Here is a 15,029-nt window from a genome sequence, read left to right on the forward strand (position 1 = left end):
GATGCTGGCATGTGAGGCAAGGCCAGGACACATTTGGTTGCAGCAGCAGTTTCTGTTCCCCAGTCCACTAATGATTGTGCCTTTGGCTCCGATTTTCAAAATACCCTGCTGAAAGTTGTTCTGTATGTGTGTTGGGCTCTGGCAGAGCCTCCTGCGGGGGAGTGTCTGTCTTTTCACTGCAGACAAAAACTTGGCCAGTGAGGTAGAAACTCACAGTTTATTCACTGTTGATAATGAAAATGGCCTTTATTTTTTCCTCATAAATACCTTTGTGTATGTTTGGCACTCAAACACTCCTGATCTCTGAGAAAGGCTGTTGGTCATTAAACGTACAACAGATTGCTTTAACTTATAAATCAATGTCGGCACCACCGTGGCCGTCTGCCAGATACACTGAAGCCCTGGAGGGACGATAAAGTCCAAAAGAAACACACACACACACACACACCGAGGGGCTGCACACAAACCTGCACCTATACACACGCATTCATATTAAATACCTCAATATAAACCCATGCACGCACACTACAAAGCAAGTACATACACGCACACATGCAGATATAAAAACTTGCACACCAGTACCATGAGATGGTTGCTGTGTAAATATAGTGTAAGACTCTAAGCAATGCAGTTATATTAACGATCACTCCGGGCCAGTTTTTACAGCAGAGAGTCAGAGTGCAAGTGTCTGAGTGCAGATGAGGAGCCTGACTTGCCAAAGACTCGTCTGAACAGTCAAATTGCAGCTAAAGTGCAAAGGTCATAAATCACCAGCACACCCCGCCTCATAATAAATACAATGCACTGGTGTTTATGGCTGGTAGAAGACCTCCTCTAAATTAGTTCAGCGTATGTTTTTCACCAGGTCTCATTTCTTCCAACAGAACGACTGCTAATCACACACAGTAATGCCACCACTTGTAGATGCTGGTTAGCTACCACTGCTTTCATTTTCCATGTGTCTGGCCTCCAGTGTTTGTTGGTGGGGAATCAACGATTAGCCTGATAATTACTCTGACTATTTGTGTTACATTTTACTTCATTCATTCAGCGTGGCAATGGGTTCATTGGTGTTAACCCGTTTCTATTTGCCTTAACAACTCAGTAGTGACTAATATATCAGTTCTTCTGACATCCAGAACAGGAGCTGCAGCTGCTGCTGCTGCCGCTCGAAGCAGTGAACAGATTTTCAGAAGGAGGACAGAACATATCTCAATAGAAAGACAGATTGCAACGAAGAACAACCAAATACACTAATTTCAAAGACTGTGGCCCCCATTCATCAACTACTGATAACACCTCTCACCATACACACACAATGACAACACCACCCAGAGGATAGCCCCCCCCCCCCCCCCACTATCTCCATGGTAACTGTAGATTAAACAACCTCCCAGCTCTGCCAGGACCTTCACATCCACACTCGCTCTCTAGAACTCGTCGTTCTTTACTAATATTATTACTGTTGTTATCACTACTGTTGTTATTGTTGATTATTATCATAGCTTCTCATTTTCACCCCAATCAAAACATATTATACCCGATAACATTAACACAATTGAAATCGCAGTAATTGCTTGCTAAATTGTGCAAACTGCAACCCCCGTATCTCTCTCTTTCTTTTCCTTTTTTTTCCCTTTTTTTTCATATTTAGTCTCACCCGTAAAAAAAGGGGTAAGAAATGCACAAAATTAAGAAGTGTTATTTCTGTTAATCGCCTCACAACAAACTGTACAGCTACATCGACCTATGTGGTCATTTTTCTGTTCTGTTACAGATAGCTATGTCATTAGGTAATATCCGCATTATTCTTAGTCCCAACCGAAATGACTGGGCGCTGCTTTGAGGTGATTTTGATGCATAAAGACTTTGCTGATGCTGCATCACTTCCTGCACATGCTTTTAATTTGAAGGCAGCGGAAGGCTTTTAGTGTGAAACTGGCACAGCTGACAGTGAGGATGAGCTATAAAGGAGAATTAGATCAGGAAACAAGGACTGAGGTGGCAAGTCAATCAACAGAATACCGATCTTCAACTATTTTGATAACCGTTTAATTGTTTCAGTTGTTTTTTTCAGCACGAATTCCACCCAAAAAGTCTGGTTCTTGCTTCCCACATGTGATGAACTGACAATAATCAACAAGTATTTATTATTTGCAGCCAGAGTCAAGACACTAAACCTTTGTCAAAGCCTTTTTTACTGTGTGGGTGATCCTTCTTTTCACATCAACACAAAACCTGTTAGACTGCTTCACTCCTTCAGACACCAATGCATGGGATATACGTCAACAAGACGGAGCTGATTCCACTGTGCTGTACGTTCAGTGAGTTTTATTTGACCTCTGCACTTGTGTACCCCCCTGCCTCTGTGTTTGGGTAAAGGGATTTATGTGGAGTGCCAGAGCCAGTGAGGCCTCAGCTGTTATTTCACCCCGCTTTCTATCTTGTCTGAGATAGAAAGCGGAGCAGAGCAGAGAAGGTGTACTGAAATACGGCGAACTCTCTCCCTGTCTTTGCCTCTGCACACAAACTCCTGGTCCAGATCTCTGGCCTGCTGGATTTGAGTTACGTGGCCGCCTTCTCCTCTTCCTAATCCCTTCAAATGAGAGTTTTGGTCTGCCAAGGAACTCCCAGACCAACACACACACACACACACACAAAATTGTAGCCAGGTTTCCAAGTGGCCCACTGAGATATTCTTTTCAGGGTTTGGTGTCCGTCGAGGGCCAGCCAAACACACACACACACACACACACAGTCACTTTATTGCACATACACACTGAGGGCAGGCCACACACCCAGATACACACACGCAATACATATGTACATGCACTCACACACACACACACACTCACACAGGGAGGGAACAGTGAAGCATTGTTCGCTGCTTCCTGAGAGAGTCGGAATCAGGATCACAGGAGCTATGTCAGCCTGGACCCTTCCTCTCCCTGTCTCCCTCTCTCTCTGGAGTCAAGTCATCCAATTCATACGGACAGCCATGACAGACCACATGTCCTCTGGCTGAGGAGGGATGAAAAGCGCATTGATCGCTCAAAAATATGTGGATGTGTGCCGCAGCGATGATGATTTCCAAAAGCAAACCAACAGGGACTATCCCAGTTTAGCTCTTGTATCTGGAGAACAGTAGTTACGAATTGTGATAAATTATTCAAGTTCAGGTTCAAAGTCTTAAAATAACTTTCTGACAGTCTGAGAAAGATTTTTCTAATCTTTTGGCTTTAGCCGCTCTGCAGTTGCGTCACTACGCAATCTAATCTGGCAAGAAAAATAGATTTCTAGGCTGTGAAAGTGCAGCAGATACTCTTTATATATTTTATATTTTAAAGCAATAATTCTATTAAGTGTGGCTGGGTTTTGAGTTTGACATTTTTCAACACAGGTTTAATTCCATTATGAGTTTTGTTTCAATCTCTTGTCCAAACGTGAGTTTTCAATTATGTTAACATAAGAAGCAGCTCAACTAAATGTTGCTTAAATAAAATAAAATTTAAAAAGTATGTATTTCAAATCATGAAAAGCCCACTGAGACTGAGAAACAAAACATCTGTGGTTCAAGGACTTGAGTCCCACAGATAATTGTCTTCAGTTCTGGTCTTGTGGGATTCACTTTTTGATAAACAGCATGTCCTCTGGTATCATTGATGCAACAGTTCATTTTCTCTTGAAAGTCTTCTTGATGTTGATTATTTAATAAAATAAAGAAGGAAAAGTCACTAGTGTAGCTTGTGCTAGCTAGCAGACTAGCTTGTTCGTTTAGCAAACTAAACCACCAAAGTTTGCTGTTAGCTTGCTAACAATTATGAAAAATACCAACTTTCTTTATGTTTGTTCAAACTGTATAAAAAAAATATTTATTTACCTAAAAAGCAACGTCGAATAGTGATGAACGATTATTGGCAAAGCTGAACGTAGCAGGTTGTTGTAGCTGCCACAAAAGTCTTTAAATTGAGGTTAAATATGGTTCTGTGTGCTATGTGTGTGACTTTTTACACCAGAAAACACACTTCACATCACATCATGACAGTAATCTTTCTGTAGCATTAACTACATAGCTTTAGCTGCATAAACTTAACTACAAGAGAGACAGTAGATCACAAGTGGCTAGTTTATTTGGTTATTGTGGAGGGCTAGGTAAGCATGTATTTTGTTGATCAGGGATGATGATTTCAGATATGTTGAAATAGCTTAATCCTATGTGTATAGCCCTCTACTGAGAAGTCGTGGAGGTGTCGTGACCAAACATCTGTCACTGATAACGTCCCAGTGAAAATCATATTTACAGACACACCCACCCACTCTCTTTTCTTTTGACACCCGAGCCAAGGTCATGCATAGTTATTCAACTTAGTTTAATAACACAGCTGAGAGTTGCATCAGATCTGGTGACACAAATGTTTTTAGCATGTGTTAGCCTGCGTTTGGCCGCTGAGCGGGCCAGGCGGACTCATTGTTTAGGAGCCATGGGAAGGACAAGTCATCAATGTCAAGACACTGAGAAAATACGTCACTCAGGGGATGAGCGCACAGGGACCAGGATTTAAGAGTCGCTTGCCAAAAAAGAAAATATTCCCTCTGAGGGGAGTGAAGAATATTTTTATAAAAGAGCAACATCTCAAATGCAAAGCAGATTATAGGCTCCAGTGCTACTAAGACTATGAGTCCTCTTCAGACCTTTGTTTGGGAATTAAAGGTAATTAATCATATCATAAGATATAATTTATATCAAAATACAAAGACGACATGAGTTTTTACAGTTCTAAGACCTGAAACTGACCTTATGTCAGTCATTTTGATTTGTTCATGTTGAACAATCAGAATGTAACTTGTTTCCTGATATGATAGCTAATAGTTTTGCAACTTGGGGATTTGGCAAAAAGGACTCTGTGTTTGGCAGAGACAAACTGCTGTCAGAGGAGCGCTCAAGAGAGGGGGCGAGGGTCTTCTTCTGGTTGTTCATGTGGGGCAGTTCCTGTTGCATGGTCCCAGGGCATGGTAGTGATACAGAGGCCAAGTCTCCCATCTATGGAGGCATGCATGTCTATACTGGCCTAGAAAATCTCTCACATTTTCCTCTGTGCTTTCCAACAGTTTTTGCTAAACCACAAACACAATGAGCGCAGGAAAAAGCTGATAAAATCACTTGAACGAAGATCTGATTTCAGCTCCTTGGCCTCAAAAGGAGAAAAGAATATTGTTACGATGCAAATCGATGACAGGGCGATGTAACAGAATAGTCATGTGAGAGGAATGATTTGGGAGACCAAACTTGGAAGGAGAAACAAGAACTAGTTTGGCTCTGTTAGCGGTGGTGCTAACAGAGCCAGCCAGGCAGACAGTTCAGTGCAGAGCCGTTTGTATTCAATACAGAAATAACCGCTGAGAGGAGTGAAAATATCTTCTGACAGAAAACAAGGTCTGTTGATCAGTTGGTCTGTCACTTCTGTCTAGTCTGACATATCTTAATAAAATATAACAGCTCGGATTGCTGGGAAATTTCCTACAGACATTGACGGTCCATAGAGGTTGAATCCTAATGACTATGTTGGTCCCATAACCTTTCCTGTATAGCACGCATCAGGTCAATGTTTGACTTTGTCAAAATCAATTACCTGCAGGACCATCCCAGGTAGAAAACGAAACCTCTGGCCCAACAGATGCCTGAGTCCTTGGTCTGAGTCCGGCCCATATATGTCCACATGTGGACAGATTCTGGTTGTAATCTTCTGATGGTGGCTGACGGCCAAACAATTTTCTGCGTGTGTGCCAGAGTTGGTCCAGATGTGGAAGTTGCATCGAACAATCATGTTGTATATGTGCCAGACTCAGGCCATGGAGCTGGGTGTATAGTGGGCTGGGAGAAACACAAGCATGTGGCCCAAGTATGGGCTGGATTTATTTTCACCCTCCACTTTACTTTACCAGTTTTCTTCCTGCTCAGTCAGGTCAGGTGCTCAGGGGTTCAGTCTTAATCATAGTCTTAGTGGTGGATCCTGATCCATCATGTAGGCCTGTGCCAAGACTGTCCCTGAATGAGATTATGTAGATTTGACTTATTTGGACAACTCGTACCAAAACTGGCAGGAAAACCTGCAGAGCAGTGGAAGTGCAAAATCAAATTTTAGAAGTGAAATAGAAAACAGCAGCGAGTGTTTAATCCAAAGAAAGCTGGACTCAATGACAGCTGACGTAGGAAGTGGAAGTTGCATGATATCTGGGTAAAGTTCTCAAACACTTGGAAATTAAATCATCTCCTCTTAGTACTATAGTTGGGGAGAAGTTTCCCCATGCACTTTAGACCCAGAGAGAAGAAAGTGCATTCATGTGGTGATAATGCTTGTGTGCATAGCTTGATTTAGCCTCTGGCCTCGTCTCCACACTAATGGAGCAGAGGAGTTTCTTTTAATCTTGTTTTCAGCTTTATCTGCTCGTTGGCATGGACAGGACTGTTTCCCATAATGGATCAAACACTCCCTCCAGCCCTGTCAAAACTTAATGGACACACATGTGCAGGCATACACACACACACATGCATGCCCTGTAACATCCAACCTTTTATTCTCATATACAAAAGGCACTCCTCAATAACAATCAATCCTTCAACCAGAACCACCGAAACAGGGAGTGTGTTTTGGCAGAGGCGCCAGGAAGAAACGAAGCCGACTTTCACTCCATTTGTTGCGCCGCGCGAGCTCACATCCAGTCAGGCATGCGTGAACCTCCCCAGCACTTCTGGCAGTGGTAGCTGTCATCACACGCTCCCTAACAACAGTCCAACTGTCTCTGCCCAGACCTCACTGTCAGCAGTTTTTTGCTGGGATGCGTCCTGGTTGTATGCAGATGATCTACGGCGACCTACTGCGCTTCCTTTTCTCTCAACACAACACTGAAAGACAATGCACAATGCGTGAAAATGCATGACCAAAGAACAAGTCAGTGTCTGCCCACAGGGAGAAATGCTTTTAAATCCAAAACAGTCTCAAGAAGTTGTGACTGCAGAGAAAACCTTCAAACCCTTTCTTATCCCTTTTGCATCAAGTCCAGTTTTAGATTCCTGCTTGAGTATAACTGTGTGGTTTACTGACATAGTTTAGGTTCTTGGAGGATGTTAAGCTCAAACTATATTTTTAAACGGGCCTCCAGTGCTGCAGCTTGCAGTTTTCTGCACTTAGAAAAGTTTGACCACATCTAATATTAAAAGCCTCCCAAAGGTGACCTATAAACTGGTAACCGGAATGTGCACCAGCCGGAATAATGACATGTGTATCGAATTAGACTCATTATGATTCGGCTCATGACTGAGAAGCCATTAAAAGACGTGAGTCATCCTTTTCGGGACTGGGCAACATGTTCAGACTGTTGAGATGTGGCCCCATTCTCTTCCCGCAAGTGCCCGTCCTTCCCACTTGGTTTGAACTAATTTACACACACACACACACATCACTACCTTGACTAGGAACAGGGAGATCTGCTCATGTAGCAACATGAACCAGTATCACCAAGGAAAAAAAAAAAAAAAAAAGGCTGAGAAAGAAAGGGAAAGGAGTACAGCGAGAGAGAGAGAAGACTCTGATGGGGAGATGGAAACCACAGAGACAGAAAACAAAAGGAATGGGTTTCATTAGAGAACATGGGTCAAGCGGAAAGAAATGAATACAAATAAAGAACAGGAGTGAAGGAGTGCAGCTCTGTAATCTGCCTCAGCTCATCAGTGCTTGTTATAGAGTCATTAGCGGCTCTTTCAGACCGTGACGCTGACAACCTCCCTGAAGGGTACACACACACACACACACACACACACACACACACACACACACACACACACACGTACATTTATGCACATAACTCCACAGCCTGAGAGCCTTCCTCTGCATTTCAGTTCCCAAACCTGTTCTTCTTCGACCCCTGCTGACCAAAATTACATTGCAAACATTTCTTATTTACATGGAAGTTGCTGCCAAACAGGAGGCGTAGCAAAAGGAGAAAAGAAACAATTTCCCCTTTGGCCCCGCGGGAACTGTTCATTTAATTGTCTCTTATTAGATGTCTCGATATGAAATGCCCTGCGCGCGTAGGGGTGCCAGCTCGGTTCACTCCAGGAGAGAGCACTCAGTTCGACCGTGCATGCATTTAGTTAAATAAGAAGAAGTTGTGTTTCAGCTCCGAGATGCAGCCCTCTGTGTGGGCCGACATGTTTAAGATACATTTGGTCTCAGTTTGTTTTAGTCACAATTTTCTTCATGTTACCTCACAATGTGTTTTCTGTCTTTCTACAAGTCACTATGAGACAAATATGCGGTGCCCCCCGCGCAAGGACAGTTAGGTTACAAAAGTGAAAGCACATTTAGGAAAATGTGCATCCCATCCAGGAACGCTGCAAAACGTCAAAACATATAAAGAAAGGACAAACAGATGCATGTTGTACAAAACGCTTTGCAAAATAATTTTAAATGTTAAACAAAATAAAAATAGAAAATAATGAGGACCACGTGCAGGAGGATGCAGACTGCCAAGTGCAGCAGCATATTAGGGAGGTGCAGAGAGAGTGATAGCACACCAGAGGAGTGTCGGGAGTACGGGATGTGGTTGAATGCCCCATGAGGGCAATAAAAAAATTAAGTAATGATGTTTATATGTATGGGAGTTGATGGATATTATCAAGTGGCAAAATCAATAATAATTATATTAATTATAGTATTTGAAGACTTTTCATTCCTTTGTTTTGTGCTGAGTTTTGTGCTTAGTCTGTGGTTGTTGTATGATGTTTGTCACAGCTTCATTAACGAAGGCTTGTTTAGATCAAAACATGTTCAAGAAATATGGCAGCAGTGAGCAACACAATGTGTAGGACATTTTTCTCAGCGGTGTAAATGGTACCCAGCCTTGCTAAAGTCTCTGCTCCATGTGTTTGTCCTGCAGGTGCGTAGCCAGGGTGTCACAGAGGAGCTGAAGTGCCTGAGTTTACTCAATGCTCTGGATAAGGACCAGGACATCCCAGACCAGCTGGCCCAGCTCTTCGGAGAGCCCTGCATCAAGCTGGCCGAAGGCATCAAAGCATACATCTCCAAGGTCAGAAACCAAAGCTCCAACATTCACAATAAGCTCAGCAAATACAGGCTTTCATTACAAATCCTCCATATATTAGTTTTAAAGAAAGCAATCCGACACAGTAATTACTGATTCATGATTGAATCTCCTATGATTGTTTTGTAAATTGCTTTAATAGTTAATAACCTCTTCATGATTTGAATATTGGTTTTGGTAGAAGTCCAGTCTCCAAGAAAGTAGCTGTAATAGTTTTCCAGTGCTGGATATTGTTTTGGGCGGAAACTCTCACGCACATTCACATGAAGGAAATATTAAAGGAGCATTAGAGGGTTTTTTTTTTTAACACTCTTGTCTGGATCAAATCCATATACTTGATGGAAATATGGTGTTGTGTAGATCAAAAGCAGCAAACAATCCAGAGTTTTACTGTCCTGAGAAAAACAGGGGGATAAGAAATTATTTCAAATGTACATTTTACAGAGCCAAAGATAAATTAAAGGCACGGCAGCCGAGCTAATACCACACTACATTCTCAATTATCCACTTTCTGTCTCAACTATGTTAACTGATCATTTCCAGACTGTAATTATTAGCCCCCCCCCCCCCCGCCTCGAAATTATACATTATTGATATTAACCTTTCATGCAGCCTGTTTGGCCGGCTCTGCTGACCCTGGGTTAGGGAGCAGATGGAGGCTGGTTTCAGTGGAGGAATCTGCTCGGTCACAGTGAGAAACATCTGCAGGGGCTGAACCTCTGGGTGGGACTAATCAGGCATTATTTGTCATTATAATGGAGAAACCGTCAGCTGTGAGGGAGTAACACTCATTATACTCATTTTACACCGGGGGGCTGTTTTAAGACGTTTCTGGGCTGGACTCGGCTTATAGAAAGTCATTGGCAGCTGGTGCTATTTTTTATTATTAAAAAACACATGTATTTATTTTAATAATGACACTATATATCCAATAATAGCAATAATGTTTCTTACTTTTACAATTTCTTTTATGGTCTATTTCATCTGCACAATCATCTACTGGCAATTTCCAGCAATGAACTCAAAAGAATCCTTAAAACAACAATAAAATACTAACAAGACAGAAAGTATTAATCACATAAATGTGGACCTGTCTGTGGAAACGTGCTGTAACGTGTGACAGATTGAGTGGAGGAGAACTGTTATTAGCATCGGAAATGAGAGAGCCACAAGTGAGGCACCTCATTTGTCTCACTTTGTGCCTGATGACTCAATTTTCTTTTTTCAACAGACAACTCTTTACATTTGGTTAATTCTCTTTATTGTTTATCGTCTGTGGAGACTTGGTTGCGGTGCTGTTGTGTTTAGTGGTTTAGAGAGGTTATAGCCGAGCCTGACCTTTGACCCTTCTGTCTCTAAAGGTCTGTGCTAATATAGATATGACTTTTTGATTCAGTCGGTTAACAACTTATCATAAAACTAATTAGTAACTGATTAGAAACTGTATCAATGAGCTACAAGTTAATATTTATGAGCGTTGGCCTTTGTTTTCCTTGAGTCTGTACTTGAGTTTTGCACCTCTGGGCGTTTTCAGGCACATGTTAGCACACACGCAGATTTACAAACACACCTCCGGCTGTGTGTGTGTACATGTGTTTGCATGCTTTTCTACACAAGCCAAGTGTTTGGATTCAACCTGCTTAGCTTTTATCGGCTTTATCTCAAAAACTGATGCCCTGATGATCCTGTGCCAGGCTTCAGTCAACTAAGGTTCAAGTAAATAAATGTAGGTGCCCGCTGGCACTGAGCCACCTCACGGTTGCTGCAAACAAGTCTTGAGCAATCCCTGCTCCTATCAGACAAGCACCTTCAGTCTACATGTGTGGGAGAGCTGCTGGGTTTTCTCTGCTGATATTTTTAATTTACCGAGGCAGCCCACTGACACAAGGACCAGACGAAGTTGAGCTGTTGATCTGTGTTTAGTCTCATTCTTTGGAAAACAAAAGATCCCGAGCTTCAACTAGCAGGCAAATGGATAAACTCCTGCACACACAATCCTGTAAAGGGATCAAATGTCATGTCTACAGTTCAGTTTTTGTGCAGATTAAACAAGCAATAAAGTGTTAAAGACCTTTAGAGGAGCCGAGCGCTGAATTATGTTTAGATTCTAGTGCTAGGCTAGTTAGACTTTCCTCTTAGCTAAGCTAAGCTAAGCTAAGTTAACACTCCACTGGCTCAAGCTACATATTTGCGTACAGACCAGCTTCTCAACTAAATTTTGACAGTTAGTATTGTAGAGAGACACAATTAACTTATCTTTTATCTGCTTAAATAAAGATGACTCATCAAAACTACACTGGATATTCATTTCTGACTGAACTGTCTCATGTAGGTCTCTCTACAACTCATCAGTTTCTACTGGTCAGGATGTGATCGGAGATATCTCAAGTTTGATTTTTGACTAGTCTAAATATAATTATAGATATCTTTAATAACTCATAAATGCATTGCAAAAATCTTTAACGTGTCCATCTAATGTCACCAGGGTGTAAATTATATTTGGCATATGTTATTGTAGGTGGTCTATGTACAGTTTAGTCTCATCAATAAGCTGTAGGTGGAGTTTTATATTATTGAAGTCACAGACAGTGAACAGTGTAAAATGATGGTTTTGTGTCTTGTTTACTCGTCTCTGGGTGACTGCAGCTCAGATAGTAGAGGTGGAGATGTCGGCTTTTATTCCCAGCTCCCCGTCTACATGTCAAAGTGTCCTTGAAAGACATGCAATTGCTCCTGTTGTGTGTTAGAAAAATATGAAAAACACTTTGAACAAAACGCCCACCGAGCTCTGTGCTAAACCAGTTGGGCCTCGGGGGGCTTCTCCATCTGTTTCAGCTGAGTTCAGGTTCATGAACACCTGGTGTTACTTGGCCTCGATTGGAGGGATCTGATCAGACAAGTGTTGATTTTACAGTGGAGGCAGGAATTTATATTCCACACAGAACAACAATAACCACCACTATCAATCACTCTCGTGTTTGTGGTTTCCCGTGGGTCTGAGCTTGAGTCACGCGGCTGAAGGGAAGCTCAAACATAGACACAAACACACACAAGTCAGTCACGTTACTCTTACACATGCACCAATTGTGACTGACACACAGTAGAGTCAGACTCCGCTGTTGAATCAGCATGAAAATACCCACGACTCCAGGAGGCCGTGGTTCGACAATCCCCCGTCGTTCTCTCACACACCCCCACACACGCACACACACTCATTCATAAACCCACAGAGACGCTCCAGTGATATAAGTCATCTGCTTGGAGACATATCCAAAAAGGACTTTTCCCTCTTAGCCTGAATGTCTGCATCTCCAGCCCACTCATCTCCCCCTCCCGCCTCCACACAAACAACCACTGTCTGTCTTTGTTTAAGCCTCTCGTCCTTTTTTTTTTTTTCAAGTCTGCTTCACTTTTTCTCCCTTTTACATCTCACCCACACCCCTCTCTCTCTCTCTCTCTCTCTCTCTCTCTCTCTCTCTCTCTCTCTCTCTCTCTCTCTCTCTCTCTCTCTCTCTCTCTCTCTCTCTCTCTCCCTCTCTCTCTCCCTCTCCCTCTCCCTCTCCCTCTCCCTCTCTCTCCTCGACTTGTGTGATACAATCGGAGCGAGCTGCTCCATGCTCCTGTGGTCGTCAGTGGACAGGAACAGGAATGTCTCGTTTCTCTCTCCAGTTTAAAGGGTTTACGCAGTCAGAAAGTGCATACAGACAAATTTGCATCCAGTTTACTCGTTTCCAAACATTCACACATGCAGGCGCTCTGGTTATCGAGCTAATCCAACACCCATTAATTTCCATGTCAGCACATTGGGGTGTGTTTTTCCCGGAGATGCTGCTTGAAAAAGAGGAAAAGAAGAAGAAGAAGGCGGCTACCAAAAAGTTGTGTTCTTTGTCAAATTGCATCAATGGATTAAGGTTTTTTTTTTTTTTTTAGAAAAAAAAAAAGAAGGGAATTGTTGAGTAAAGAAGCCATAGCGGTGGTTAGATCAAGCTGGCAGGACAAACAGGCGCCATCTTTCCTAAAATGCTTCAGTGGAAGTACTGGAGGTCCAGATTTTTCCAAGCCTGCAATGTACTGTAAATATACTGAGGTTTCGTCAGTTTGAATGGTTTTACAACTGTGCATCTCCTATGTAGCAGCCAGGACCTTAATTAACTACCTTTTATGACATAGATAATAAATACTGATGTACCCATTGATAAGCTGGCCAAGCATGGGTGACCCTGATGAAGGCAACAAGCCGAAACACGTCAGTCAAATAAAGTTCTTCTGTTTACTACGAGTTTTGCTGGAGTTTGGACCAGTTTGGACCTTCTTTTCTCCATGCACCTTGGAAGTAGGTGAAGTTGCGCCAAAAGCCTTATTTTGTTAACTGCCAAGTAACAAACTCTCAGCAATGAAGCAAATAAGGTAATTTCCGAAAAATGATCTGTATCTCTTAACTGACGAAGGTAGCAGACCCTCTGCGAAAGGTTCCTGTTAAACAACTAGAGACAGTCCTGTGATTGGATCACAGCAGCTGCAGCACCTGTCAGCATGTTGACTTTCCAACCCATGACGTCTCAGCACTCATGGATCAGACCACACTCATCTGCAAACCTTTACTTTGATCTCGACTCCACACCTGTAACATTTTGCGACTGCATCTTGCACAGTTGTGATGGTATCTCGCTCTCACACTCAACACCAGCTGCGCTGTCACTGCTGGTAACGAACAGCATTCCTGATGTCAGATATAGGTCAGGTGTGACCACAGCCACTTGTGGAGGCCTGTTGCTGCAGCATGGTGGTGTCTTTAAGGTGTCACAGCTGCTGCAGCCAACAGGTGCCTGGAGGAAACGCCAATCGTGGCTCCTTGTTGCAAAGCAGTGCTCTTCTGCAACAAGCTGAGATATGCTGGACTCACGGTGGACTTAGTGCTGACAGAATCTTGACGCAGTTAAGATGAAAGCGAAGGCAGATGGTATGATTGATTTTGGATTAAGATGTCAAGTGTGTAAGATTTAACTATCCACATAAATATAGGACAGTTCTGCAGTAAGTTCACTCAAACTAACACACACACACACACTTTCTTCAAACCGACAGTCCAACAAGTCCAAAACAGATGCTTGGATTATTCCACTGATAAATTTAAACTATGCGGTCTGGATGTTGGCTCAGCATGGCCCGCTCATGCCGGCTGCGTGAAGCAGAATGACAAGCGATGAGTGTGAGGAGGGGCAGAGCATTAATGTGAGGTGGACAGTGAAGAGTGGAAAAGGAAGAGAGGCCATTACAACAGTTTTGGCTGCAGTTTATCTCCTGGAACTCACTGTAACACATGTTGGCACGATTCCTCTGTGGGTCACACATGACTATGAACTGTATTTAATGGAACCAGTGAGTGAGGGATGACGGTGATGAGGTGTGTGAGGACAACGGAGGAAGGTAATGATGATGATAGCGGCGCTGGCATGACGTGATGAAGATGGTGCTGAGCGCGTGGACCGGGGTGATCGATGAGATGTTACCGAAAGAGGTCGGGCAGAGAAACGGGAGGGATGACGAATGGAAAAAGAGCGGAGGAACGAGAAGTTACAGTAACAAACCCAGCTGGACAGGAACAAATAGAAAAGGAAGGGGATGAGGGACGTGGAGGAAAAGACGGGAAGTGGAGAATAAAAGGTGCCGCAGGAGAAAGATGAGAAAAGAGCAAAAAATGTGGTGAACTAGGGAAAGGGAGAAAAAAAATACAACAATGAGATGTTGATTTTACAGCACAGCGTGGAGACAAAAGGAGGGAAAGAAAAAAACGTATTGGCTGAGGTAAACAATTGACATTTTATTTTGAAAACTTCTCACTCCGTTACATTACAACTCGACTGTTTGTTGTGGAAACTGTGAACCAGAGTCTCTCTTCTGATTGGCTGGCTGTTTTCTGAGTGATC

General features: G+C 42.8%; 1 protein-coding gene and 1 long non-coding RNA gene across 2 annotated transcripts in view; one reads left to right on the forward strand and one right to left on the reverse strand.

The window, feature by feature from the left end:
* The window catches only part of tnfsf10l (TNF superfamily member 10, like), a 62,424-nt gene that overhangs the window by 17,262 nt on the left and 30,133 nt on the right, over positions 1–15,029 (forward strand). Inside the window, exon 2 of the mRNA XM_071458943.1 lies at positions 8,938–9,087. Within this exon, the coding sequence (XP_071315044.1) occupies positions 8,938–9,087 (150 nt within the window). The remainder of the gene's footprint in view (positions 1–8,937; positions 9,088–15,029) is intronic.
* The window catches only part of LOC139606675 (uncharacterized), a 57,169-nt gene that overhangs the window by 2,479 nt on the left and 39,661 nt on the right, over positions 1–15,029 (reverse strand). The gene's annotated exons all lie outside the window — the stretch shown is intronic.

The sequence above is a fragment of the Trachinotus anak genome, unplaced genomic scaffold (genome assembly GCF_046630095.1).
Source record: "Trachinotus anak isolate AG129_WGS33_773 ecotype Australia unplaced genomic scaffold, CSIRO_AGI_Tana_v1 ptg000023l, whole genome shotgun sequence".
Classification (NCBI taxonomy): Eukaryota; Metazoa; Chordata; class Actinopteri; order Carangiformes; family Carangidae; genus Trachinotus; species Trachinotus anak.